Consider the following 26,475-nt stretch of genomic DNA (forward strand, 5'->3'; position numbering starts at 1 on the left):
TCCGCCAAAGAGCCCGGCCAGCGCTGCCAGCAAGGAGCGCGACCCTCTCTCTCGACCCCCGACCCGCTTGAACCGACCGTCACCGCCAGCCGACCTAGCAGCATCCGCCGAGGCGGGGGTGAGTGTCTCCCCACCCCTTTGGGGAGGGGGTCGCCCTTCTCCCAATTTTGGGCTGGCGGGGGCGGGGGTCTCCGCTCTTCCGCCCCGACCCTTTCCCTTCAGCGCCGCCGCCGCCGTCTTCCCCCCAACCCGGAGCCGCTCCGCTCCTCTCCCTTCGGCTGCGGATGATGGGGGAGGTGATCCGGCGCATCTGGAAGGCAGGCAGCTCCGCCTGGCCCCTTCCCCGACTCGTCTCTCTTGATATTTGGGGGAAGGGGGGAGGTGTCTCTGCATCTGGCTTTTGACTCTTATCTCCCTGGTCGTCTGAGCGGATTTTTGCCTGGAGGGGTGGGGGCTCCGGGGGGTGGGGGGGCCTGTCCATTCCTCCCTCTTCTGTCTTTTCTCTCCCCCCCCCTCCCAAATATCCCTTCATCCCCCTTCCCTTCTCTCCCCACTTCCCATTAGCTTCCTCCTTCCTCTTCCTCACCCAGCCTGCCCCCCCCCGCTTCCTCCCCCTTCCCCCCCAAAAAACAGGGAGCAAACCTAGAATCTAGCCGGGGGAGGGGAAAAACAAATCGATACAAAACCAGCTAAATTTCCCATATATTTTATCTCCCTTTTGGGGGTCCTCATTCTCCCCACAAGCTCAACACCCCCCCCCCTCCAGTCAACAGACCTTGGCAGGCCAAGCCAGTAGGGTCAATCTGTGGCTCAAGCGTCCCAAGCCGTGGTCAGTTAAAGAATTGGGTCTAGTCCAGCAAAGGGCTGGACTAGAAGACCTCCAAGGTCCCTCCCAACTCTGTTCTTCGGCGAAAGCAGTCTTCTGAATGTATTCGATACAGGCAAATCCAAAATGGAATTTCTCCCGGTGGGGCTCATCCCAAGCCCTAGAGCTGTGGCTCTGCTTTGTGTGAAACCAGAGAAAGAGTCGGTATAATTATTATTATTTTTCCCCCAGTTATATCTTTTTAACAAAGGCAGAGGAGCAGAAAAAAACATGTTTGACATTGTCTCCAGAACGGGGAGGTAGATAAGGCCGTCTCGCCACCCTTGAGTGGGTCAGAAAGCTGCTCCTCTCCTCTGGCTCCATTCACACGGGATTCCAAACCCGGGTTCGCCCACCCGGCAGGCTTTCTGACAACGCTTAGCCCAACTCCACCAGACTGGAGATAAAGGCTTCAAATCTTGCCCATCCCTTCCCTCTTTTTGTATTCCCACCCACCTGGAGATGGCATTCATAGAGGGGGAAAAAAAAGCTTTAAGCAACTTCCCATCCTCTTTTTTTTTTTTCTACCCGGAGCAGAGTCATTGTGAGAAGCTAACCGGGGTCAGCAACTATCCTCCCTTCGATTCGGCCCGCCCCGTCCCGCAAATTAGAAACCTGGCAATGTCAAGAAAAAATTCATTTTATCTGTTCGTCCTGAGCTGTTCAGGGTGATGTTGGCTGGGTTAGGGAGACACCCCACACCCCCCTGACGTGCCAGGTTGACCTCCATGCTGAGTGTCACATCATTCAGACATGGCTGTTTACCTATAGCAAGGACTGACAAGTCCTCAGTTTATGACCCCCAATTTCTGTGGCTAACCGAGGCGTTTTTTTAAGTGAGTTTGGTCCCGTTTGACAACCTTGCCCTGTGGTTGTTAAATTCCTCCACTGGTCCTTAAGTGGCTTTACCCCCCTGGATTGTGTTGGTCAGGAGGTCGTAAAAGGGGACCTTGGGACGATGCAACCATTGTAAGTATGAGTCAGTTGACCAGCATCTGAATTTTGATCATGTGACGTGGCCACAACGGTTGTAACTTTGAAAAACAGTCCTAAGTCCCCTTTGTCATTTCAAAGAGTCACTAAACGAACTCTTGTAAGTTGTAACCCAGTTGGCCTTGATACTCTCTTTCCTGGTTTATTAAACCCTGTCCTTTCTCACCAAACCTGGTTACCTTCACTAACTCACCCCCCCCCTTGGCAATCCAGAGGATGCCACGTTGGGTGATACCCTCTTGCAAAAATAAAATATAATCATCATCATCCACATCTGTCTATCACAGGTCCTTGAGAAGGACTTGATAGGTAAACAAAAATGTCAAATCCAGTCTGAACATCTGGCTGACCGTGCGATGATCCCTAAGAATAAGAATAAGAATAAAATGTTACAAAATGGGGGGTAGCATGTTGCAGAGCTAAAACTCCCCAGATCTGTCTTTTTTTTTTTTCACCGTCCCGCTGAGTCTGGCGGGCGTTATCGTCCTGCTGTGATAATTTTGTGGCTTTTCAACACTGGTGGGCACTCCTAAGGGGGTGCCCACGACAAGAATCATGTCTGGGTACCAATGGGCACCTGATTTTTTTTTCCCTTCTTCTCCTTGCCACCCTCCTTATCCGCTTCTTAGAAGCAGAGACGAAATGGCTTCTAATTCGGCAGGCGTAATTTTATTATTATTATTGTTGTTGTTGCTGTTATTTTAACCTATAACTCCGGGGGTTGGGGGGAAAGCTGGATGCGCCCTTTGGAAGGGCAAAGCTGGGGAGGCCTACTTTTCAATCTTCCCCGCGTTGGGCAGATTTCTGACCCTAGGATTTGTGACTTTCCTCGGGCAAAGCTTTCGATTGGACTCTGGCCCGTGGGGCACACCCAGCCCCGCTGATTACCCTGCCCTCCTTTGCAGGGGTGTGTTTCCGTGAGGTCATCTTCACCGCCAAACTGGCTGGGCCGTTTCGGGAAATCTTTGGCAAGCCGCTAATTGCTTTCGATCGGCGATTTGCTTTTTCTTTTCTGCAACCCGGGCGGTTTTTAAGAAGAGGCTGGACAGCCCGTGTGTCTGAAATGGGTTAGGGGTCTCCTCCTTGAGTAGGGGGGGTCGGACTTGAGGACCTCTGGGGTCCCTTCCAACTTTGTGATGCTGTGATGCTGTTATTCTGCTATTGTTGTCCTTCCTTCCTACCTTCCTTCCTTCCTTCCTTCCTTCCTTCCTTCCTTCCTTCCTTCCTTCCTTCCTTCCTTCCTTCCTTCCTTCCTTCCTTCTCCATCACTGGAGGTTTTTAAGAAGAGACTGGATAGCCATTTGTCCAGAATTGTACAGCGTCTCCTGCTTGAGCAGCGGGGTTGGTCTAGAAGACCTCCAAGGTCCCTTCCAACTCTGTTATTCTATTATGGTGCACAGGAAGAAGTGTCAAATCGTTTTACAGTCTAGGGAGGAGAGCAAGGAGAGAGAGAAAAAAGAGAGAGAGAGAAGCAATAAAACTTCGTTTGCAGTTTGTAGTGACCCATTCCGACTCACAACGGCAGTGAAAAAAAGTGACTTACGTGCTCCATTTTTCACACTTAACGACCGCTGCAGCCTCCCCCACGGTCACGGGATCCAAACAACTCACTCACATTTATGACGGTCGCGGCGTCCTCGGGGGTCACGTGATCCCCTTTTGGCAAGCAGAGTCATTCTAGGGGGAAATTCCAGATTCGCTCGAGAGCCTAAAAAACTGAAGCGACTCGCTTAACGACGGTGGCAAGCCAGGTCGCAAAGTGGGGCCAAGCTCCCTTAACAAACAGCAATCGCCCGTAGACTTATATACCGCTTCCCAGGGCTTTGCAGCCCTCTTTAAGCGGGTTACAGAGTCAGCCTGTTGCCCCCAACAACCTGGGTCCTCCTTGATATGTTTGTCTGTTTATAGTTTATAGTTTATAGTTTATTTGATTTATATACCGCCCTTCTCCTTGGTGGGACTCAGGGCGGTTCACAGGGCTGGTTCCCTCCCCGCACTCCCCGCTCTAACCCACAGCCCTGAAAAATCCCCTGGTGGCGCCCCATCCGAGCACGCACAGGGGCGTCCAAGGCTGGCTGACACTGCCCCCCCCAGGTCTCCCCTGCCCTCCCCTCCTGCACAGACTACAAGGGGAAGGCCAGGAGCCTCGCATTGGCACACCTGGCTTCTCTGTTCCCAGCCGGGTAGCGCAAAGGTGAGTGCGGCGTGTCGCTAAGATGGCACCTGCTGATTGTCCCCAGGTGTCCCTGATGTGCAATTCAGAAAGGGGGGGGTTCGAATGAAAGGAGGGGGTGGCTTGCAAGGAGCTAGAGAGTGCTGAAGGCGGCTGTTTCTGCTTACACGTTTGTGCATGCGTGCAACACCCCCCCCCGCTGTGCATAGCTTGCAAGCTGCCGGCTTATCATTCAAGGCAAAGCGGGAGGCGTGTGCTGCACCCATTTGAACCCAAGACCGGGGATATCCTCGGTGTGTCTCTCTCCCCCTCCATCCTCGTCTGGAAGTTGCCTTTTTATTTTTAAATTCAAATTGACATTGGAATTCCTGCTGTGCCAGACAAGCTTCAGCTTCAGGTTTTGTTATTATTATTATTATTATTTTATTTTATCCCCTGCCCCCCCCTGCCGCCCCAGACTTCAGGTACTTAAAAAGGTCCCCGAGGGGAGGGGAGGGGTTTTGCAGGGGAGAAGGGACAAGTGGGGAAGGGGCAGTGGGCGTCAGTTGTCATCTGAGAACATCTGTGTAGAGAGTTCTTTAGCTCTCAGTGGTCTATGGGGGGGGGGGGAAACCAACCAAACCCAAATATGGGAAATAGCACACAAATCTATATACAGTGTTTTTGTGAAGCTGTGACAATATATAATGTGCGTAAAGGAAGTTCTCTTGGGAAAATGAACAGACTTTATGAATAAGACTATCATCTAGCTATCTTCTATCCATTCACCGATCTCTCTCTCTCTCTCTCTCTCTCTCTCTCTTCTATATATCTATCTGTCTCTCTATCTCTCTATCTCTCTATCTATCTCTCTATCTATCTATCTTCTATATATCTGTCTACCTGTCTGCCTGTCTGTATCTATCTATCTATCTATCTATCTATCTATCTATCTATCTATCTATCTATCTATCTATCTTCTATATATCTGTCTACCTGTCTGCCTGTCTGCCTGTCTGCCTGTCTGCCTGTCTGCCTGCCTGCCTGCCTATCTATCTATCTATCTATCTATCTATCTATCTATCTATCTATCTATCTATCTATCTATCTATCTATCTATCTATCATCTTCTATATATATATCTATTTCTATCTCTCTATCTATCTTCTATCTCTATCATCTATCTTCTCTCTCTCTTTCTCTCTCTCTCTTCTATATATCTGTCTACTTATCTATTTGTCTGTCTGTCTATCTATCTATCTATCTATCTATCTATCTATCTATCTATCTATCTATCTATCTATCTATCTATCTATCTATCTATCTATCTATCTATCTGTCCCCCACCCGCCCAGTCCTTCCACCCAAGGTGCTTGTTCTGGATAGGCCAACCCAGGCTCCTTTCGCTGATACAGAACAGGCTGAAGGGCTCAGCTGGACTGGCTGGCCTCACCATCCCCGAAGGGTCCTTCGGCTGAGGGGTTCCCAGGTGGCATCCATGGGTTGGGAGGCCAGGCTGGAAGCCCACCACCCATTTATCCAGGAAAGGGTCTCAGATTGTCAATTTGGTATTTTTTTTTATTAGCAAGACACGGAAAGGAGCCAGGATTTGTGCACCCCCCCAAAATGGAGAGGTGGGAGAGGTTCAAAAGCCCCCCCCAATTCTGCTTGCCAGCCTCACCGCCAGCCAGCCGGCACAGCCCCCCCCCGTCACACAATTGCCCTGCCTGCTGGGAGGCAGCGATGCCTCCTGGGGGGGTGGCTGATGAAACCGCCATGAAATTATCCTTTGGCCCCACCCAGCGCTTTGCCAGCAAGGCCCCCCTCCCGGCTGGGGGGGCCGGGGAGAGCAGGCGGGCGCTCCATGGCAACCCCCCCACGGGCCCTTCCCCCCCCTCCTGCCTTGAAACCGGAGCCTCCTTTGACCAGAAGGCCAAACCTCCGGGGAGGCCAGGCGCACAGCCGGGCACGGTGCCAGCCGGCTGGCAGTGCCAAGAAGGAAGAAGGTGAACGCTGGGCTGGGGGAGATGCTGGGCACGGAAGGGGGAGGCTGGGGAGGGGAAGGGCCGAGGCCTGGCCCCACCATTCCCGGGGGAGGGGGGGAGTTGCTTCAGCAGAGCGGGAAGCAGAGTTCATGCCCGTTTAGGCCCAGCCCTGGGTGCCAGGGGTAGGAGCCTGGCAGCTGTTTTAGCATTGAGAAGGGAGCCATTCACTCCTTCCTTCCTTCTTTCCTTCCTTCCTCCCCTTCACCTCCCTTCCTTTTTCCTCCCTCTTCTCCCTTCTTCCTTTCTTCCTTCCTGTCCCCTTCCCTGTAATCCTCCCTCCTCCCTCCTTTCTCACCCTTCCTTCCTTCCTTCCTTCCTTCCTTCCTTCCTTCCTGTCCCCTTCCCCTCTAACTCTCTCTTCCTTCTTCCTTCCTTCCTTCCCCTCTAATCCTTCCTTCCTCCTTTCTCATTTTCTTTTCCTTCCTTCCTTCCTTCCTTCCTTCCTTCCTTCCTTCCTTCCTTCCTTCCTTCCTTCCTTCCTTCCTTCCTTCCTTCCTTCCTTCCTTCCCCCTTTTCCCATGCAGGGAGGGGACCCAGGGCAAGCGGCCACCCACCCCCCAGAGGAAAGGGGTGGTCCCAGCAAAGGCAACTTCCCCGACGCAGCCGAGTTCCCCTCTGGGGAAGGGGAAGAGAGAAAGCAGTGACGCGTCGGAAAGAGAAGCAGGCCAGGCGGGGCTGCCGGGGCCCTCTGGCCGCCGACTCTCTTACGGAGACTCTCTCCGCCAGCCCCATGGGCTCCGGATGGGGTAAGCACTGGGGCACCCTTATTAGAGGGCGGCAAAAGTTCCCCCCCAACAACCCACGAGCTTCCCCGGACTTTAAAGATGCTTTATTCAGCTCTGAACGTCAGAAGCCGCCTTGCCAAAACCAGCTTTCCCTTCCTGCTTCCTTTAAGGACGTGAATTCGAATTCGGGGCCCAGGGGACGGAGCGAGGAAATTAGCCAAGAGGGCGCAGAGTTTTTCCTGGTTGGTTGGTATGCAGAACTAAGATCTTTAAGCCAAAAAAATATAGGATTTTTTTTTCCAGGGGGGAAAAAAAAACTTCAGTTGGAGTTTCAGTACAGAAGTTACTTCTCTGTTGCTTTTCAGCCTGGGAAAAAAAATGTCATTTTTTTTTCCTTTCTTTTTCTCACTCTGCCGCTCACAAACCTCCCTCCCTACTGAAGGTGCCACGCTGGGCTAGCAAAATCCCTAAAAAGATTAAATTATACACAATTTAAAGCTCAGGATTTCAATGCAGGATTTTTCCGGGTGTTGTACACGGGGAGGGGGGTGTCTTTTCTTTGAGAGACCCCCTGCCGAGGGAGCAATATTACAACGGGGGCTTGCAGGAGGATTTCTAGATTTTTCAAAAGAGACTAAAAACATTAGAAAAGGGAAAAAGAAAAGCGGGGGGGAAATAAAAATAAAATTGAGATGCAGACTTGCTGAGAGATGTTTTAGATATTTTGAAAAGAAACTCGTTGGCAGCCTGCGTGCTTTAAAAGTGAATTGGTGTGTGTGTGGGGGTGTGTGTGTGTGTGTGTTCAGTTTTATTAGCACTGTTTCCCTTCTGCCCTTTCATCCCGACCCTATTCAAGAAAAGAACTCTGTGCATGCTCAGAAACAATCAAGTTTATGGTTTGATCATGTCATTCCAGAGCTTGGTTTGATGCCGTCTGTCTGTCTGTCTCTCTCTCTCTCTCTCTCTCTATCTATCTATTGTCTGTCTATCTATCTATCTATCTATCTATCTATCTATCTATCTATCTATCTATCTATCTATCTATCTGTATGTTTATCTATCTGTGTTTATTTATCTATTTTTCTATCTATCTATCTATCTATCTATCTATCTATCTATCTATCTATCTATCTATCTATCTATCTATCTATCTATCTATCTATCTATCTATCTATTCTATCCTATCTAGCTTCAATCTATATCTATCCATCCATCCATCTAATCTAGGCTATTGGTGCCCCCCCAAAAAAAAAGAGAATAAGGATGTGCAGCTAAAGGACCCTTTGGCAACATCTTAGCTGGGGACGATGGGAGCTGGAAGCCAACACCTTTGGGGAGACCTGGATTGGAAGGCCATCAAGCCTCTCTCTGGTGTCTTAACGCTTGCGCACAAACACTCCCCTCTTACACAGCACAACCTGTTGTGTTGTTGCTCCCAATTCACGCCCACTCAGCCGACCGACCCCACCCAGCTGCCCTGAGGGATGAGGTCCCACCCTGGATAATTTTCTATCCATTTCTTTCTCTCTCTCTCTCTCTCTCTCTTTCTCTGTCTCTCATCCCCCTCGCCAACCCTTGGCAGCCTTTAGCCGAAGACCCAGGGGATAAAAAGTTCAGCCTGGCCTTCTGGGTAAAACCAGGCAGGAGTGTGCCAAACTGCAGGAATGATGTGCAAGCTTTCTGAGCCACTAATTTAGTCTGCGGATTTTCTCGCCTCTTTAGGCATGGTGTATAGGCTGTGTTTGTCGATGTTGGGCACTGTAAGACTTCAACTCCCAGAATTCTCCAGCCAGCCGTGGTCGTTGTTTTTTTTTGTTTGTTTGTTTCCTCCTGCTCTCTAGAATGGAGAGATTGCAGAGAAAGGGATGGCAGAGAAAGGGATTATAAGAGAGCAAGCAGGGATACCATGGGGGGATACACATCGAAAGGAATGCGTTCTCGACCGGGAATTCTGGGAGTTGAAGTCCAGCCTCTTAAAGGTGCCCCAGGTTATAAAACGCTGGCAGAGGAAGACAGAAACATGTGCATGTGGAAAACATTCCTGCCTCTTAAAATTGTGGGAAGTTTTGCTGATTGCAAACCAGCTCGGCCAAGGATGATGGCAGCTGTGGTCCACCACAATACCTGCCTAACTTCCTCTTTCTAGTCTGCAAATCTAGCTGGGTCTCTAAGCCCTCCCCCCCCCGCCCTTCAAATTGGGATAACCAGGCCAGGAAACCCACTCCTTTGCCAGCAGCTTCCTGGTTTGGTGGTTTGTTTCCCCCCCCCCCAATCTGATCCTGGATGCAGCTTGGCTCACTGAATCGATCTGCCTACAGCGCTGATTATCAGGTCCAGGAGTTTATTTCTCGAACGTTTCTACAACGAGGTCAGAAGGGAACCCTGTGACATGGGGAGCGTGATGGGCGGTAAACAGAGGGACCATCTCGGCTTAGTCACTGTTTCAGGCAGGAAGTGGGGATTTCCCCAGAAGTTGGTGTGGGGGTGAGAGCCCCCTTCTGGGGATGGGGGAGGGGTATGAATTGGTGTGTGTGTGGGGGGGTCTTCAACCTGGAGCCCTAAACATTCCCCCTAGGTCTCCCTCTGGGGTTTCCAGAACTCTGCGCATGCTCTAGCTAACTCTTGCTTCCTGGCCACTGAGTCCTGTTCTCTCTCTCTCTCTCTCTCTCTCTCTCTCTCTCTCTCTCTCTCTCTCTCTCTCTCTCTCTCTCTCTCTCTCTCTCTCTCTCGGGCTGAGAGTTTGCAAAAGCCGAGGATAATAATAGCTTTGGTTTGCAACAGAAAGTGCCTGCAGGAGATGCCCCCACCCAGGCTGAGTCACTGGCCTTCTCCACCACCCCCCCTCACGCACTCCCCCCCATTCTGTTGCAGCCCCAGAGTCCCTGATCCCAACCCTCCACGCCCTGCCAAGTCTTGTTCTCCTTCGTGCCCGGCTCGCCCACCTTATCACTCGGCCGGGGCACCTGGATGCCAGGAAGCAGTGCCTGCTGGGAAGCTTCGGGAGGGGGGGGAGGGACAGTTGGGGGGGGAAGTGCATTGGGTTGAAAGGACAGAGAACTGATGCTTCTCTTGCCCTCTTTTTCCTTCCTTCCTTCCTTCCTTCCTTCCTTCCTTCCTTCCTTCCTTCCTTCCTTCCTTCCTTCCTCTCTCCCTTCCTTCCCCTCTAATTCCCTTTTCTTTCTTTCTTTCTTTCTTTCTTTCTTTCTTTCTTTCTTTCTTTCTTTCTTTCTTTCTTTCCTTCCTTCCCCTCTAATTCCCCCTTCCTTCCTTCCTTCCTTCCTTCCTTCTCTCTCTCTCTCCCTCTCTCTCTCTGTGTTTCTTTCTTCCTTTATTTGTTTTCTTTCTTTTTTCTTTCTTTCTTGTTTCCTTCCTTTCTTTCCCTCTTTCCTTCCCTTCCTCCCTCCCTTCTTCCTTCTGCCTCTCTGCCTGCCTACCTACCTACCTATCTCTATCCATCCATCCATCCATCCATCCATGTATCCACCCCACCCCTGTCCATTTCTTTCCTGCCTTCCACCTCCCCTTCCCTTCCCTCAGTCTGTCTGCCCATCTATTTGTCCGTCCGTCCATCCATAACTTTTGGAGATTTTTGGGAGCCGGGCGAGATTCGAACTCAGTTTAAAGAAAACTGGATGGGAGAGAAAAGGGGGGGGGGAAACGCGTTTGCAAATTTGTGAGGGTGGCATGTCTAGGTCTAGGAAATGTTGTGCCTCTGTTTTCAGCCAGTTGTGTTGTTGTTGACAACAGGCGCTCCTCTTGCTGTGAAAGGGGTGGGAAAGTGACACAATCACTGTCCTCCGGAAACCGCCCCCCCCCCCGTTCCTCAGTTCCTCTTTCTTCCACCCGCCGTTTTCTAGCGAAGTTTGGCTCCGTTTCCCTCTTTCATTTTTCTGCTTTCTCGTTCTGCCGTTTTCCCTTCCACTCTCTCCTACGCGCAGCTGATAGACCCGTAATCTTTTTTCTTTCTTTCTTTAAGTTTCTTTTTTTTTTTCATTTTCCGCTGAAAGCAGAACAAACGTGAGCAACTGAATCTGACATTTCTGTCACTAAGCAAGATGGCTGTTAAGCAAGCTTTGCCCCCATTTTACTACCATCACGATGATGATGATGATGATGACTGGGCCAAGGAAGGTCCTAAAACAGGGCAAAACAGAGCATCCGTCTCGCTTAGCAAAGGAAACTTTGGCCTCCATTGTGTTTGTAACTCGAGGACCGCCTGCAATCCCGTTTTTAATTTTTAATTTTTTTCCCCCTTTCCAGCTTTCAAAGCCAAATTGCCAGGATGCCCGTTCTGGTTGGGCCACTCGAGAAAGTGAGTCAAGCTGGCATTTTTAGCCAGCCACTCGAGTCGGGCTGCTTCGCCGGGCAGGCTGTGGCAAGCCGCTCTCCGCCCTGCCCTGACAAATGCCAGGATCTGGCTTGGGAGAAATGGGCCGTGCGGCAAAGGAATTTCGCCAGCCGGTTTTCCTTTGCTTTCCTCATGCTGCCAGTCCCTGTTGATCCCAGGGAGATCTCCCCGGGCGCACAGCTCCCCTTTGATGCCGCTGCCGCTGCGGCAAAAGGGCTGGCGATGACTTCAGCTCCCAGAATGCAGCAGGCCCAGCGGGGGCTGAGAATTCTGGGAAAGCCGAGCTCTTTTTGAAATATCCCTTTTGAACTCGAACTTTTCAGGAGCTTGAAACAAAGGGAGAGAGAGAGAGAGAGAGAGAAAAAGGAGAAATGAAAAAAGGGGGGAAATCTTCTTTCCTTTCCTCTCTTTCTCTGCCTTCCCCTTTCCTTCCTTCCTTCTTTCTTTCTTGCTTTCTTTCTTTTCTCCTTCCTTCTTTCCTTCCCTATTTATCCCTCCTTCCCTCCCTCCCTTCCTTCCCTATTTATCCCTCCCTCCCTCCCTTCCTTCCCTCTTTCCCCCAGCCTTTTAATCTCATTTTGAGATCCCCAGTTCAAATCATGCTTAATAACCGTGTTGAAATCGGACACGGCTGCCTTCATACCTGCCTCACTTAGCGATGAAAATTGCGGTCGCCAAGTCGAGGACTGCTTGTAGCTTTACGGGAAACGCAGAGGCCGGTCCTTTTGAGAAGCAAGCTAGGTGGGAGCAGGGACCTTACAGTAGCCTTTCCCACATCCCTGCAAGGTAGACCAGTTAGAAGAGGACAGTTAGAGCAATTAACCAGTGGGACAGCTTGCCTCCAGAAGTTGTGGGTGCTTTAACACTGGAGGTTTTTAAGAAGAGACTGGACAGCCAATTTGTCTGAAATGGTAGAGGGTCTCCTGTCTGAGCAGGGGGTTGGACTAGATGACCTCCAAGGTCCCTTCCAGCTCTATTCTATTCCATTCTAATTTAGTCTAGTCTAGTCTAGTCTTCATTTATTCTATTCTATTCTATTCTATTCTTATTCTGTTCTGTTCTGTTCTGTTCTATTCTATTCTATTCTAATTTAGTCTAGTCTAGTCTTCATCTATTCTATTCTATTCTATTCTATTCTATTCTATTCTATTCTATTCTATTCTATTCTATTCTGCGTTCTATTCTATTCTCTGTTCTATTCTATTCTATTTTCTGTTCTCTATTCTGCGTTCTATTCTATTCTCTGTTCTATTCTATTCTATTTTCTGTTCTACTCTTCTCTATATTCTATATTCTATTCTATATTCTATTTTCTATCCTATGCCAGCGTGCCTCAAGGTCAAACCGGGTGTGTTGAAATGGGTCAAAAAGGGCGTTTAACAGGATAGATTTGTAAGCTACTTTTTCCAAGTTGCCCACCAACATCCCCTTGTGCCCACGGTGAGGGGCTTTTACCGGTGGCATTGGGGGGAGGAGGAGGGTTTTTGTTCTGCCTGGGGAGGGCGAAAGGGTTAAAAGGGGGGAGGGCAGAGGGGCGGGGTCGTGGGAACGGTGCTGCATACCCGGGGGTGTGGGCGTTGCCCGCTTTTGAGGTGGTAAGAAAGCCGGGGTGTTGCTGTGCCACAGCACATAGGTGTCCTCACATTGGTTTGGGTTCCTGCCGAGACGCTGGGTGGAGGAACAGCCGTGGCGAGGGGTGAGTGAAGGGGGGGGTGTCACCCTGGCAAGATTTTTGAGGAGGGGGAGCAGTGTTGGAGAGAATCCCCCCACCCCAAGATTTAGGATTAAAGTCAGGCAACAGCAAATGCCCAAGATGCGTGCCCGCTTGGCACGACGCTGAGATGGCCGACAGAAAACCAACATGGCTTCATTCGGGGTGCTGCCCCGTTCTAGGACCCCCGTGCGTAATTTTTTCTCTTCTCCCCCCCCCCCCAACTATTTTGTTTTCCTTTTCTGTTCAAACCCCACCCACCCCTTTTTTTCCTTTTTTTTTTTGCAATAGCCAATTCTCGAGGTTGACTTGGAATCCATCCTGCAGAATTTGGCCTTCCAAGCGATTTGTCAGGAGGGGTTTGAATTGGGTTGGGGGGAGTGGGGATTCAGAAGGAGAGGGGGGTGTCTTCCCTTCTGGGAGATCAAGTCTTAGGGATCTGCCGACAGCGATCTCGCATGATCTTGGCGCAGCACGAGAGGAAAGGGAAAGGAAAAAAATGTGATTTTTTTTTAGAGGTTGCAGGTCGGCCCAGTGAAATTCAAACCAAAGGCCGGCAAGGCCTGGTTTTTCAAGATTTGAGTTTTAAAACGTCCACCATCCTTCTAGTCCTCAGCGTTTTAGGAAGGAAAGCATTCGAAGGTCGGTATGTGTTGTTTTTCCCCCCTTTCAAACGTCAGAGAATCGATTGTGGCATCATTTTTTCTTTTAATCATAATTGTTTCCGCTTCATTGCTTCTTTTTTTCGTTTTAGCATTTTCTTGCTTTCTTTCAAAAGGGGCAGAGGGTAAAATCCAGAATAACGCTGAATCTGAAAGGCGTAATCTTCAGTTATTTATTTTTCATCCTGTATGAAAAACAAACAAACAAACTCAAATGATTAACTTAAAGCTTAGCTTGACCCAGCATGTTTCATAAGACCAGGTCAAGACCTAGCCTGGGTGGTATAATTTATTAACCTCGGTTCATTCAACCTGGTTTGTTTGCAGAACAGCCTGTGCGTGTTGTCTGCTGAGTTAATCGGTGGTACAGCCTTCTGCCGGAAGTTGGTTTTCTGGGATGGCCTGTGCTTATTCTGGGCTCTGTAGCTTTCGACCAGAAGCAATGGGTGCCTTTACTAACCAGGTTAACAGGGTTGTCTGAACGCAACCAGGAGGGAACGCCACGCAGTGCTAGCAAGCATTCCGAGTGTCGAAGAGAATCGGGAACTTTGCAAAACCAAACTTAGTTTTATGCTTCTGATGACTAGGAAAGCAATTTTTGAGAGGGTAATGATAATTGATGAAAGAGATCAAAGCTTAAAACAGGGTTTCTCAACCTTGGCCCTTTTAAGAGGAATTCTGGGAGTTGAAGTCCACTCTTCTTAAAAGGGCCACGGTTGAGAGAGACAGACTTAGAGGGAGTTTCAAAACAGTTAACCTCATTTTTCTAAGGTCCACTTCTGCTCTCCTTAAAAGTCGAGATGTGCAAATGTATTTTTCCTGGGGCTTCAAAGCGACTTGAGAGAGGCTGTTGAGCCACTCTTGGTAAACCGAAGATGATAGCATTAGAGGGCCGACTGGCTGGGGCTGCTGGGCGTTGTAATCTCTCAATTGGCCTGTATGCAATCCGTGGGAGAGTCCTCCAGACTGCAGCCGTCAAAAGCCGCAGGAAGAGAACATATGTTTGTGACCACGATGGAGCCTAAACGAGACTGCTGTGAAGTGAATTCAGCCTCATTTTTACGACCTTTCATTCCGCGGTCATTAAGCGAACCATGCGTCTGTTAAGTGAGCAACGCGGTTGCTAAGCAAATCTGGCTTCCCCCCTTGACTTTGCTTCTCAAAATGTCACAAAAGGGGATCACGTGACCCCGGGATGCTGCAGCCTTCATAAGTACAAGTCAGTTGACAAGCCTCTGAACTTTGATCGCGTGATGGGCGGGGAGGTTGCAGTAGTTTAAGTGTGAAAAACGGTCCTGAGTCTTGCTTTTCACTGCTGCTGTAACTTCGGTCACTAAACGAATTGTTGTAAGGCGAGGACTATCTGTACGAGACGGTAATCGTTTGCCTCTCTGGAAGAGTTGCTGCTGTGGAAATTGTAGCCCTCTAGTCTCTCATTGGCAAAGGTTTCAGGGTAGAAAGCGGGAGATCCTGAATTCTAATCCTGCTGTAGGCATAAAGCTGATAATTGTGTGCCAGTCCCTTTCTCTCAGCCCTGGGAAGGAAGCAATAGCAAACCGTTTCTGGGGGAGGAAAAAAAAACTAGCCAAGAAAATTGAAGTTTGCCTAGACTCTAGACAGTCTCCGAAAATCAGATATGATTGAAGGAAAAAAAGTCACTTTACTTTTTATTTTTAATGGCTGCCTGGTGCGATGGCTCTCAACATCATTCTTGTGAAGACAGAAATCGTGTATATTTTTTGACGCCTGCCCTGAAAAATTCAGTGACTGCAAAAATCACAGCCAAGGCCTTCTGAATTTCTGTTCTTTCATGGAGCAGTTGATATTTAGACAGTTTAGTGGCAGTACAAAAGCAAGTTCCTGATTTTTTTTCTTTCTTTCTTTCTTTCTTTCTTTCTTTCTTTCTTTCTTTCTTTCTTTCTTTCTTTCTTTCTTTCTTTCTTTCTTTCTTTCTTTCTTTCTTTCTTTCTTTCTTTCTTTCTTTCCGCTAAATGTTGATGTTTTAAACTCCCCCTTCATCCCAACTGGATGGGCTTTTTTGGGGGGGGGTTTCTCACTGAAACGGGGATGAGTGGAGAGAGTTAAAACCCACTTCAACCGGACCTCGTTTCCAATTGGATAAATAAGCCCCCCCATTATTTAAAAGAGTACTTGACAGAGGGGTGAAATATCTTTTGGCTGAAACAGAGTTGAAGCTGGCAACTCTGGCCTTTACCGTGAAAAACCCTCGTAGGATGATTGAAAAACAAGCTAGCATCTAGCAAGGCTGACTCAGTTGGCAGTTAGAGAGGAAACTTGCCAGGCTAATGTGTGGGTGCCCGCCATTGGTTGTTTTGCTCCAGCGTCCAAATGCCCTAATTTCTCCCCACCCTTAATCTTGCCCAGATAAAACCTCAGCAACCAGCTCTGGAGATTGACATGGGAGCAAGGTTTTTCCCCCCACCCCCACAAGAAAAAAGCATCTCTATCATTTGGAAAGGGACGCGGTGGCTCAGTGGGTTAGGATGCTGAGCTTGTCGATCAGAAGGTCGGCAGTTTGGTGGGTCGAATCCCGAGTGCCGCGTAGCAGAGTGAGCGCCTGTTACTCGTCCCAGCTTCTGCCAACCTAGCAGTTCGAAAGCACGTAAAAATGCAAGTAGAAAAATAGGGACCACTACAGTGGGAAGGTAACAGCGTTCCGTGCGCCTTTGGCGTCTAGTCGTGCCGGCCACATGGCCACGGAGACGTCCTCGGACAAGCGCCGGCTCTTCGGCTTTGAAACGGAGATGAGCACCGGCCCCTAGAGTCGGAAACGACTAGCACGCATGTGCGGGGGAACCTTTACCTTTACCTTTTATCATTTGGAAGCTAAAAAGACTCCCCCAACCCACCTTGTGATAAGGTAATAACACCTTGTGTTATAAGGTAAAAGGTAAAGGTTCCCCTGCACATGCGTGCTAGTTGTTTCCAACTCTAGGGGCCGGTGCTCATCTCAGTTTCAGAGCCGAAGAGCCAGCGCTTGTCCGAGGACGTCTCCGTGGTCATGTGGCCGGCATGACTAGACGCCAAAGGCACACGGAACGCTGTTACCTTCCCACCGTAGCGGTCCCTATTTTTCTACTTGCATTTTTACGTGCTTTCGAACTGCTAGGTTGGCAGAAGCTGGGACGAGTAACAGGCGCTCTGTTACACGGCGCTCGGGATTCGACCCGCCAAACTGCCGACCTTCTGATCGACAAGCTCAAAAATTTCCACAGATCCGAAAAGTTTGGGGTGGGGGAAAAAAATCTTGGCCATCGTAAGACGCCGAGGACTAGCTGCATGACTCAAAAATGGGCTTTCTGCTCCCATGGGTTGGCATCTTCCCACCCCAGTGAGTTCGGAAATTAATTTTGCAAGATTTCTTCTCCTCCTGCTCCCCACCCACCCCACCTCCAATCAAACTGGCAAATCTCAGCCAGAATAGCTGTGCAATTTCTACCAGACCTTTGTCTCTTTCCCAAAAAATATTTTTCTTTTCTTTTTCTGAGGGTCCTTCTTACCCCAAGGAAAAACTGCATGTTCTCCTAAACCGGTTTGGGCATGCTGTTTTCCCAACCACGTCTTGCCTGGCACTGTGGTGCCCCCTTTTCCCCCCAGGGGCCTTGCAACAGAGGGATTATTGGGCGGTGAAGGAGAAGCACACCCCGTTCCAGTTTGGCACGCTAATGCCCAGGTGATACCATCTCTCTCTCTTTCTCTCGGTGCCCTGTGCCCCACTTTGATGCCAGATGGGTAGCATTCCCAGCAAGAACTCCCCTTGTTTTCATTGGGCATCCAACTGTAAGGATTTGCGGAGGGGCAAAATCTTTGAACTCAATCCATCTCCTTTCCCGAATACCAACTTTTACATTCAAAGGAGTATTGGAATTGACAGTAGGGCAGGAGAAATACCAATTTGGTTTAGAAGGCGTTAATATTGTGTTCCAAAAGAATCTTGCCGTGTGCAAAGAGAGATTCACATAGGCATGCACGCCGGTGCAGGAGGAAGAAACATCTTTGTTGTTTGTTAAAAAAAATCTCCAATGTGAAATTGACGCATCTGCAGAGTGAAAATAATGTCTTTGCCAGGTGAAATCGACGTATTTACAAGGTGAAATTGACCTATTTGCCAAGTGAAATTGACTTAATTTCTATCCAGTTTTTGACCTTGAACACCAGCGTTTCATTTCCTGGGGAATAGTAACTTCGAATCCTGGTTTGGGCTTATGGTTCTGTTGTGTGTGCTTTCGAAAGCTGCCATCGCCATCTCTAAGCCCTGATTTGAGGCTGTGAATTTAGCAACTCTGGCTAGGGTCAGCAGTTTTTGTTTCCTTCTGTTAAATCGTGTCTTGATTCCTGGAGACAGCTTTACAGTTTCCTTGGCAAGGTTTTTTCAGATTTGCCATTCTTAGGACTGGCCCACGCTGGTTTTGTGCCTAAAATGGGATTAGAACTCAAGTCTTTTGGTTTCTAGCTTGATGCCTTAACCCTTACATCAAACTGCCCCTCGCCCACAAATCGCTGCATCGTTAAAATCCCTGATTAATGCACAATCACAATCTCTCCATCTAACTTTTCTTGAAAAGTGCGTTGATCAAAAGAGGCAAAATCATTTTGATCAGGAATAGCGTGTGATAAAAAGATATAAGTCAATTTCTCCTTCTCCCCCCCCCCCGCACTTCTGCCTAAAAAGGAACCCATCTCATCCAATTCCAGAAATTATAAGAACGTTTCCGTGTCTCGTTTACAACTTCCAAACCTAGAGAAATCCAATCTTTAGGCTTCTTAAGTCGAGTTAGGTGGGCAAGGTGGTAAAACGACCGTCCTTCATGAGATCTGGCAGAATGTCGGGCCGAAGACGCAAAAAACTAGTGAGAACGCATCACACTTCCTGAGAGACATGGATGGCATTGTGCTAGCACAGCGGAGCACAAAGCTGTGAGTTCCTGCCTTCGCCCCCATCCGCACGGTTGCAACTTGCAACGTCGGCCCAAAATTCAAAATTCAAATGGTTAGGTTGAGATCCGAAGAGGGGAAAGTGGTGATACGCCAGGTCTTCGGGATTCAGCCTGGGATGGGGTTTTGCAAAACCTTGCAAAACCTTTGTAAAACGTTGCATAATCTTTGCAACAATCTTTGTTGCAATCCACAGGTTCTGGATAGGCATTTATCTCCTTTCCTCCAGCCGGGCGAGGTAGGCTAATACGACGAGTTCCTTTGCAGGGGTTTAGAAGTAGAAAACCAAATCTGAAGAATTCACCTCCAAGGTTTGGTAACGAGGTAGCCTCGCCACGCCAGCTCTGCTGGTGGCTGGAGGCTCAATTCAGTTTCCCAGGAAATTTTTGTCCCCCCCCCCCCTAATTAACTTGGCGGGGCCTCTGCGTCAATCCTCCGTGCCAAATTTGTGCTGGAACAAAACGTTCGGCTCTTCCTGCGTTTGCAGAGACACCCCAAAACGCCCAGTTTGCAAAACCTACGTGCTGGGTTATAGGGTCTGGAGGTCTCTTGAGGACTAGAAGCTTGGGGAACAGGCCCAGCCGCCTGCAGCTCAACCGATTCCAGCAAAAGTTGCAAAATTGTCTTTCTCTGGCTAAGGGTTCCCCTCTTCTCCCCAAGTGGATCTCTTGAACTCCCGGCCACCCAAAAATGGCTTTATGGCCAACTGCCTTCCTTAGAAATAGGTTTTCTTTCCTCTTAAATCTTTTAGGAGGGGTAAACCTGTCGGGCTTCAGGTGTGGGTCCGAAGATGGCCACAGGGTTGGGGGCGATAGAGACCCTGGTGCGACTCCCTCCCTCATTTGCAGAAGAGGCCCCTGGAAAGGCTGGCTTTGGAGGTTTCCTTCAGGGACTCCCCAAACCATGATGCAGCGCTGTGCTTCCGATGCCCCGAGAGACTCAGAAGGGACCCTCAATGGGAGGAAAGCAGGGGAAATTTCAGAGGTGCGACTCTGGGTGACAAATCAGAATGTAGAAAGTCCCCATTTATTTAGATTTCCTGTAAATGTCTCATGTCGCGTTTCTCGGCTCCCCTTTTTCAGATTATTTTTTTTTGGGGCCTTATCATCTCACAGCATCTCCCCCGGGTGGAAAAAAAAACCCCACCTCCCATCCCCGCATCCGTCTTTCCACCCACCCTTTTTAAATTTCAAATCTCTCCCCCACACCCTCTGTGGCTCCCAGGGGCTGGATTTTAGGGAGAGAGGGAGAGGGGGGGGGGAAAGCCATCGGCGCATGCTCTGGAGAACCAAGGCTTTGCATCTTCCCACCAGGACACGCTGGTCTCGGTTGTGAGCGAGCTCCCGTTTCACGCCGACGTCTTTCCTAGATTTGATTGGCCGTCGGCGAGGCATGCCACTAGACCTCATTGAGGAGGCCACCTGCTTAGCAAGCTTTTAAGAGTTGCTTCTGAACTGGTCACCTTCCAGCCATTCTTGATTGGATGCTGGCCATATTGGGGTCTTCGGTCAGGGTGTGAGACACACACACACACACACACACACACACGGAGTAGCACACCCACAATTCTTGGCGGCCCTTTTTGCAGCCTGTTTGTTGCCATCTTGAAAACTTTTGCAGAAAACAGGAAAAGATGCTCGAACCCAGGCTGAAAGGACAAGTGGGAGGGAAATAAATCTGTTTTGGAAATTGGTAGAGCTGCCTTTTGAGATTTCCTCTTTGCTACCCTCCATTCAATCTAAGATTCCTCCTTGGCTGTTTTCGTCAAGGTGGTTTAGCCTGGCGATTAAACTAAACCCAGTTTGGGGTTCAGCTACCTGAAAGATATTCAGAAAAAACGCTGGTTGGTTGGTTGGTTGGTTATTTTTCTTTTTAGCCCTAAAATATTTCACTCTTCCTTTGCACGGAAGTTCTTCTTCCCCTTTTTCAAACTTTTTCGATTCCTGGATATTTTTTTTCCTGCCGTGGATCAAGAGGGATTTTGAGACAGGCGCAGGAATGGAAGCCAACTTTGATCCGATGTAGGTTTCGTGTTCGTATGGGTTTATTTCGGCCGAATTGCAGGAGAGAAAAAAAAGACACCATCGTTCCCATTTGAAACCGTAGATCAGATTCTTTCCCCAAATCTCTTGATTCCGATATCACAAACAGGACTAGAGTTTCCCCTGGGCACGTGCAGAGTGTTTTCACCTTGCCAGCAAGAAATGGCACATGGGGGTTTTTTAGCCTTAAAAAAAACCAAACTGAAAAGTAGTGAAGTTGTTCAGTGAGATGCACCCTGTTTTACGACCTTTTGTGCCCTGGTTGTTAAGCAAATCGCCGCAGTTTAATAATCCTCTGACGAGGATTGCTAAACGAATCCAGCTTTCCCTACGGAATTTGCCCATTGGAAGCCGGCTGGGGAGGGGGCAAGCGGGGATCACGGGACCCCAGGGCGCTGCAACTGTCGTATGTCCACGCCAGTTGCCAAGTGCTCGATTTCTGATCACGTGGACCACAGGGATGCTATGACGGTTGTAACTGCGAGGACCTGTTGTAAATCATCTTTTTTTGCATTGCTGTTATAAATCTGGTCACTAAATGAACAGTTGTGAGGACTAACAATCTGTGTCTCTGCCACCCTGAGCACTCAGCCTTCCCAACAGCCTTGCAGAAGTTTTGTTTTTTTTTGAAAACCAGCGCTAGTCCTCGCCTTACGACCACAATACAGCCCAAAATTTCTGTTGCTAAGTGAGACGGCCGTTGAATGAATTTTGCCCCATTTTTACGGCCTTTATTGCCACAGTTGTTAAGTTAGTGACCCAGTCATTAAGCAAATCTGGCTTCCCCATGGGTGGTCGCAAAAGGGGATCACGTGACCCTCGGACACTGCAACCATCGTAAGTACGTGCCAGTTTCCCAGGTTCCGAATTTTGATCACATGACCATGGGGATGCTGCAACGGTCATAAGTGTGAAAAACGGTCACAAGTCCCTCCCCTTTTTTTTCCAAACGGTCCCTAAACAAACTATTGTAAGTCAAGATCTACCTGTGCTTTAACAATGCTGGTTTGTTTCAGGAGGCTGAAACCGATGCCAGATTCCATGCAATTCCCGGAAACAATTCAAGCCAGATATGGATTTATTGCAAAATTAAGGCCTGGCCTGCTGCTCTTTTGCCAACAGGCAGATATTCACCAGGAAAAGACTTTTTTTGGGGGGAGGGAAAGAATGGAACCAACTTTGATTTCGTGGACAGTTCTTTTTTTGGACACCCCAAAACATGTTTGGAGGTGCCTCATGGCTCGTCCCCTTTTGCCCATTTTTGTTGCTAAGCTTGGGCGAGAATTGGGTCAGGATTTTTAGTTCCTGGTAGGCAAAGCCCCACTCCCTTGACACACTCCAAAAGGACCTTTGATTGATGCCTCTTTTCCTTTGCAAAACTCCAGGCAGGAATTCCAAAGGCCGAGCCCAACCTAACCAAAACCAGGCAGCCATTCCACAGGGAGAAGCTGTGGGACCTGGGGAGATGGAGGGGAGGGGAGGGGGTGGGCGGCAGCGGACAAACCCACCCTTACAGCAAAGGCGGTTCAACCTGGCATTTCCATCTTATTTTATTTGCACCCTGGGCTGAGCCCGGCGTGAGTTCGTGCGTGAGTTCGTGCCAGCTTGCGGTCTGCGTCGGGTTCCGAACGGAACGCCTTGTGCAAAAAGAGAGCCCACAATCTCACGGGATTAAACTCAGGGGAAGCCAAGGACGGGCACGCAATGCCCCAGGCTTCCAGGGCGGGCGCCAACGGTGGGAAAAGAGTGGGACACATTCTCCGGGCTGCCATGCAGCTAGTCTCAAAGTCTGAGAAGACTTGTGGGGCAGGGATGGGGGGGGGGAAGTTTCCCCTTTGGTTCCGTGCCCAGCAAGGGCTGCGGGCTGAGCTGGCATAGCTGGGGGTGTTAACCCGGCTAGGCGCCACACCTAAACCTTCGGTCAGAATGCCCTCGCTTCCCCACCACGCCCGGCAGTTTTTCAACCCAGCCTGCCCACCCCTTGCCCAGCCGGTCGAGCCTGCTTGGCAGAGAGGGGAGAGGCAGCCCTGTCAAAGCCCATTCCTGCCCCCACCTACCCACCCGCCCCCTTCTTCCCCCTGCCCTGGCAAAGGCAAACAGCCCTCCTGGCGGGCACCCAAGTTGCCAGGGAGTGGCCACAGCCCAGACCGACTCACTCCCCCGGGCGAGAAGGGGCATGCCACGAGTTTCTCCTCCTCCCTCCCTCCCTCCCTCCCTCCCTGCCTTCCTTCCCGTCTGCCCCCCAGAACTTCCCGTCTGCCCCACCTCTCTCTCTGCATCCTTGCCCAGGACACCTGAACGATCTGGGGCAAGGGAGAGGAAGAAGGTGAGGCAGCCAGCCTGGGGGGAAAAGTCCATCTTTTCCCCAAGCCAGAAGGGTTTGCTTGCGGTGCAAACAGCGCCTCTGAGCATGGGCAAAGGGCGAGAGGGGGCGTGCGGGATCGATCAATGGCGGTGGCTGGGCTTTCTCTCTCTCTGCACCGGCCTTTTCCTATTTGTTATCTGTTTTATAATGTAATAAAGAGTTCAGATCTGGAACGATTGGAGAGTGAAGGAGGGCGAAATGCCAGCTTTACGGCTTTGGAAGACCTCGAGATGGAGGGAGGGAAGGAAAGGAAGGAAGGAAGGAAGGAAGGGAGCAAGGGAGGAAACAAAGTGGATTCTCAACACAGGTTTCACCTGTGCAGAATCTGCTGGGGGATCCAGCTGAATCTTGGCCTAAGCAGTGAGCCAATGCTAATTCCGATAGGATACACATTTAATGGTCTGCAGCTATTTTAATAGGATTTTCATGGTCAGCTGTGAGTTGAATGGGAATTGAAGTCCACCCCTCTTAAAGCAGGCTGGCTGGGGGATTCTGGGAGTAGAAGTCCACCCATCTTAAATCATGCTGAGCAACCCCGTTTTGGCTCTCCTGAATGGCACCATCCCCCCTGATTGTTCTCCTATCGATGCTCAGCCTAGTAGGTCAGATCCCGTACATCTGGGCAAAGGGGATCCTGCCGAGGACTCCCCCTCACATCTTCCCCAGCCAATTCGAGAGGAAGAGGGGGGACTACATCTGGTGTGTCACAACGAGCCTCCTACGTCTCTGCCTCCTTCACCCAGCGAAGGTTCAAAGCTGCTTGCCTCCGCCAGAGACGCCCGGTGTCAGGCGGGACCACATTTATCTTTCCTAGGAAATCTCTTCTTCAGGTGGTTATCGAACGACTTGATCTGCGCCGTGTAACCTCCAGTGCAACCTCTTCCTCCTGCGTGGAGATGCAGACTCCCTCCGTAAGCACATCCTCCGTTGCTTGCCTTCCTCTTGTTGACGGCGGGACTGGGAACATGTCCTCGTTCACTGTCAGCCCAGCCAGAGAACAGAAACGAATCCTATTTCATTGAGTAAAGCTACATCGACAGAATCTTGCCCGTCTGAAAGTATACAAAGTCCTTGACACACAAGCAGAATAGAGCCCAAATATCTGTGGTTCAGCTACGAAATGGTGCAGGGTTTCCTGCCTGAGCAGGGGTTGGACTAGAAGACCTCCAAGGTCCCTTAAAGCTCTGTTATTCTGCTATTCTTTTCTCCTACCTTCCTTCCTTCCTTCCTTCCTTTTTTATCACTGGAAGTTTTTAAGGAGAGATTGGACAGACATGTCTGAAATGGTCTAGGGTTTCCTGCCTGAGCTGGGGGTTGGACTAGAAGACCTCCAAGGCCCCTTGCAGCTCTCTTCTTCTGTTATTCCTAGTCCAGCAACTTGTCCGCTCTGAACCGCCCCACTGATATCGCTGACTCTTTTCCCCCCTTGCAGGTGAGGCAATGGGTAGCCCTGAAGATGACCTGATTGGCATACCTTTTCCGGAGCACAGCAGCGAACTCCTGGGTCGTCTGAACGAGCAGCGTCGCCGAGGGATGCTGTGCGACGTCACTCTCCGAGCCCAGGGCTCCGAGTACCAGAGTCACCGGGCCGTGTTGGCCGCCTGCAGCCGCTACTTCCAAAGGCTTTTCGCCGGCCCCTGCATGGCAGTGTGCGAGCTTGATTTTGTGGGTGCAGACGCCTTGGGGGCCCTGCTGGACTTCGCTTACACCGCCACCCTGACCATCAGCACGGGCAGCCTTTGCGAGGTGTTGCGCGCCGCACGCATCCTGGAGATCCCGTGCGTCATCGCGGCTTGCATGGAGATCCTGCAGGGAAATGGCTTGGAGGCTCCCGTGCCGGATGACGCCGCTCGGGAGCGTGCCCGGCGATACCTGGAAGCTTTCGGCACGCTGCCCAACATGGAAGGCGACCTGGCCGAGCCCCCCGCCTGCCCAGCTCCCCGCCGTAGTAAGAAAACGCGCAAGTTCCTGCAAGCCAAAGGCTCGCGACTAAACAACCACACCACAGAGATTTCTCCTTCCTTGTCTCCGGCATCGACAGAGACTCAGGAGCGCCCCAGTCCGCCCAGCCAGGCCTCACCTGCCCCAGCGTTGGGCCACCCCCGCGAGGAGGAGGAAGAGGTCATGCCCCCCTCTCGTACCTTCCCCTTCCCGTACGTTCCCGGCCTCTCTCTAGAAGACCTGGGTTCGGATGACGAGCCCACGGACCAGGAGATTCTTTCCTACATGCATCGATTAAACCAGGAAGGTCTGTCCGTCGGTCTCGACCCCCCAGACAAGTTGGTACGCAAACGGCGCTCCCAGATGCCTCAGGAGTGTCCGGTCTGTCACAAGATCATCCATGGGGCAGGGAAGCTACCTCGCCACATGCGGACCCACACCGGGGAGAAGCCGTTCGCCTGTGAGGTGTGCGGCGTCCGTTTTACCCGGTAAGGGTTGACCTTGCCTCAGAGCTAACGTTTCCCCAAATCCCCAAATTAATTCCAATATTGAGAGGCTGGGTATCAAGTATTGGTTTCAGACAGACCAAGAGTGTATAATTTGGGCAGGAAGGAGGGAGGGATGGAGAGAGGAAAGGAAAGGAAGGGAAAGGAAGGAGGAAGGAGATAGAGGAAGGGAGGGAAGAATGAAGGGGAAGGGAACGAAAGGATGAAGGAAGGAGAGAGAGAAAAAGGGTGGGAGGAAGAAAAGAGGGAGGAAAGGAGAAAGGAAGGAGAGGGAGACAAGAAAGGTTATGAAATAGGGAAAGACTGACTTAACAAATGTTTCACTTAGCAACAGAAAGTTTAGGCTCAATTGTGGTCATAACTCGAGGTCTCCCTGTAACTGCATCTCAAAAATTAATTCCCTCTTGCTCACTCCATCTTCTTGGCTTCCTTTCCATCATCCTAAAGACTTTAAGTGTGAAAGCCCCCTGAATTTAAACCCCCATCTCTTCCTTCCCCAGGAACGACAAACTCAAGATCCACATGCGCAAACACACTGGCGAGCGTCCCTATTCCTGTCCCCACTGCACCGCTCGCTTCCTCCACAGCTACGATCTGAAAAACCACCTCCATTTGCACACGGGCGCCCGTCCCTACGAGTGCTGCCTTTGCCACAAAGCCTTCGCCAAGGACGACCACCTCCAGCGTCACCTGAAAGGCCAGAACTGTCTGGAAGTCCGTACCAGGCGCCGGCGCAGAGGTCCCGATCCGGAGGCCGACTCCCTGGTACCCACCGGCATCGCCTTGTCCACCGCTCAACTTGGCTTGGCCAACGGGCGCAGGGAGGAACTACACAACTACTGGCCTGCTGGGGCAGCCGTGAGGTCGCCTGCCCCCAAGGAGGAAGAGGAGGAAGAGGAAGAAGGAGCTGAAGAGGGGCCGCAGAAGGAGGGGCCCCCGGCAGCTGTCCAAACGGCATAACTTCCTCACTGCAGAACTCGTTTGTGCACTATTTCTTTTCATCCGCTCAGCCAGACCGTCAGTGGCGAGATGATATGCTATTCCCGGACATTGTCGCGGAGACAAAATGCACTAGGACCCACTTCCCCACTCTCCAATTCCGTGCCTTAAGCAGCCTATAAAGCCAAGGAGAGTGGGGTCAAGTGGATTGGGGGAGGGGGGGTG

General features: G+C 50.4%; 1 protein-coding gene across 2 annotated transcripts; it reads left to right on the top strand.

Moving 5' to 3' along the window:
* On the top strand, nt 1-26,474 carry ZBTB7B (zinc finger and BTB domain containing 7B). 2 transcript variants are annotated; one of them, XM_081340809.1, is made up of 3 exons: nt 1-118; nt 24,297-25,293; nt 25,812-26,474. In XM_081340809.1, exons 2-3 carry the CDS (start codon nt 24,305-24,307, stop codon nt 26,269-26,271), a joined length of 1,449 nt encoding a protein of 482 aa, XP_081196935.1. In that variant the 5' UTR covers nt 1-118; nt 24,297-24,304; the 3' UTR covers nt 26,272-26,474. The 2 variants fall into 2 exon arrangements, with proteins under 2 accessions (XP_081196935.1, XP_081196934.1); XM_081340808.1 differs by lacking the exon at nt 1-118 and adding an exon at nt 6,689-6,801.
* Nucleotide 26,475: the final 1 nt, after the last annotated feature.

Source organism: Vipera berus, assembly GCF_964194415.1.
Source record: "Vipera berus genome assembly, chromosome: 16".
In the NCBI taxonomy this organism is placed as follows: domain Eukaryota; kingdom Metazoa; phylum Chordata; class Lepidosauria; order Squamata; family Viperidae; genus Vipera; species Vipera berus.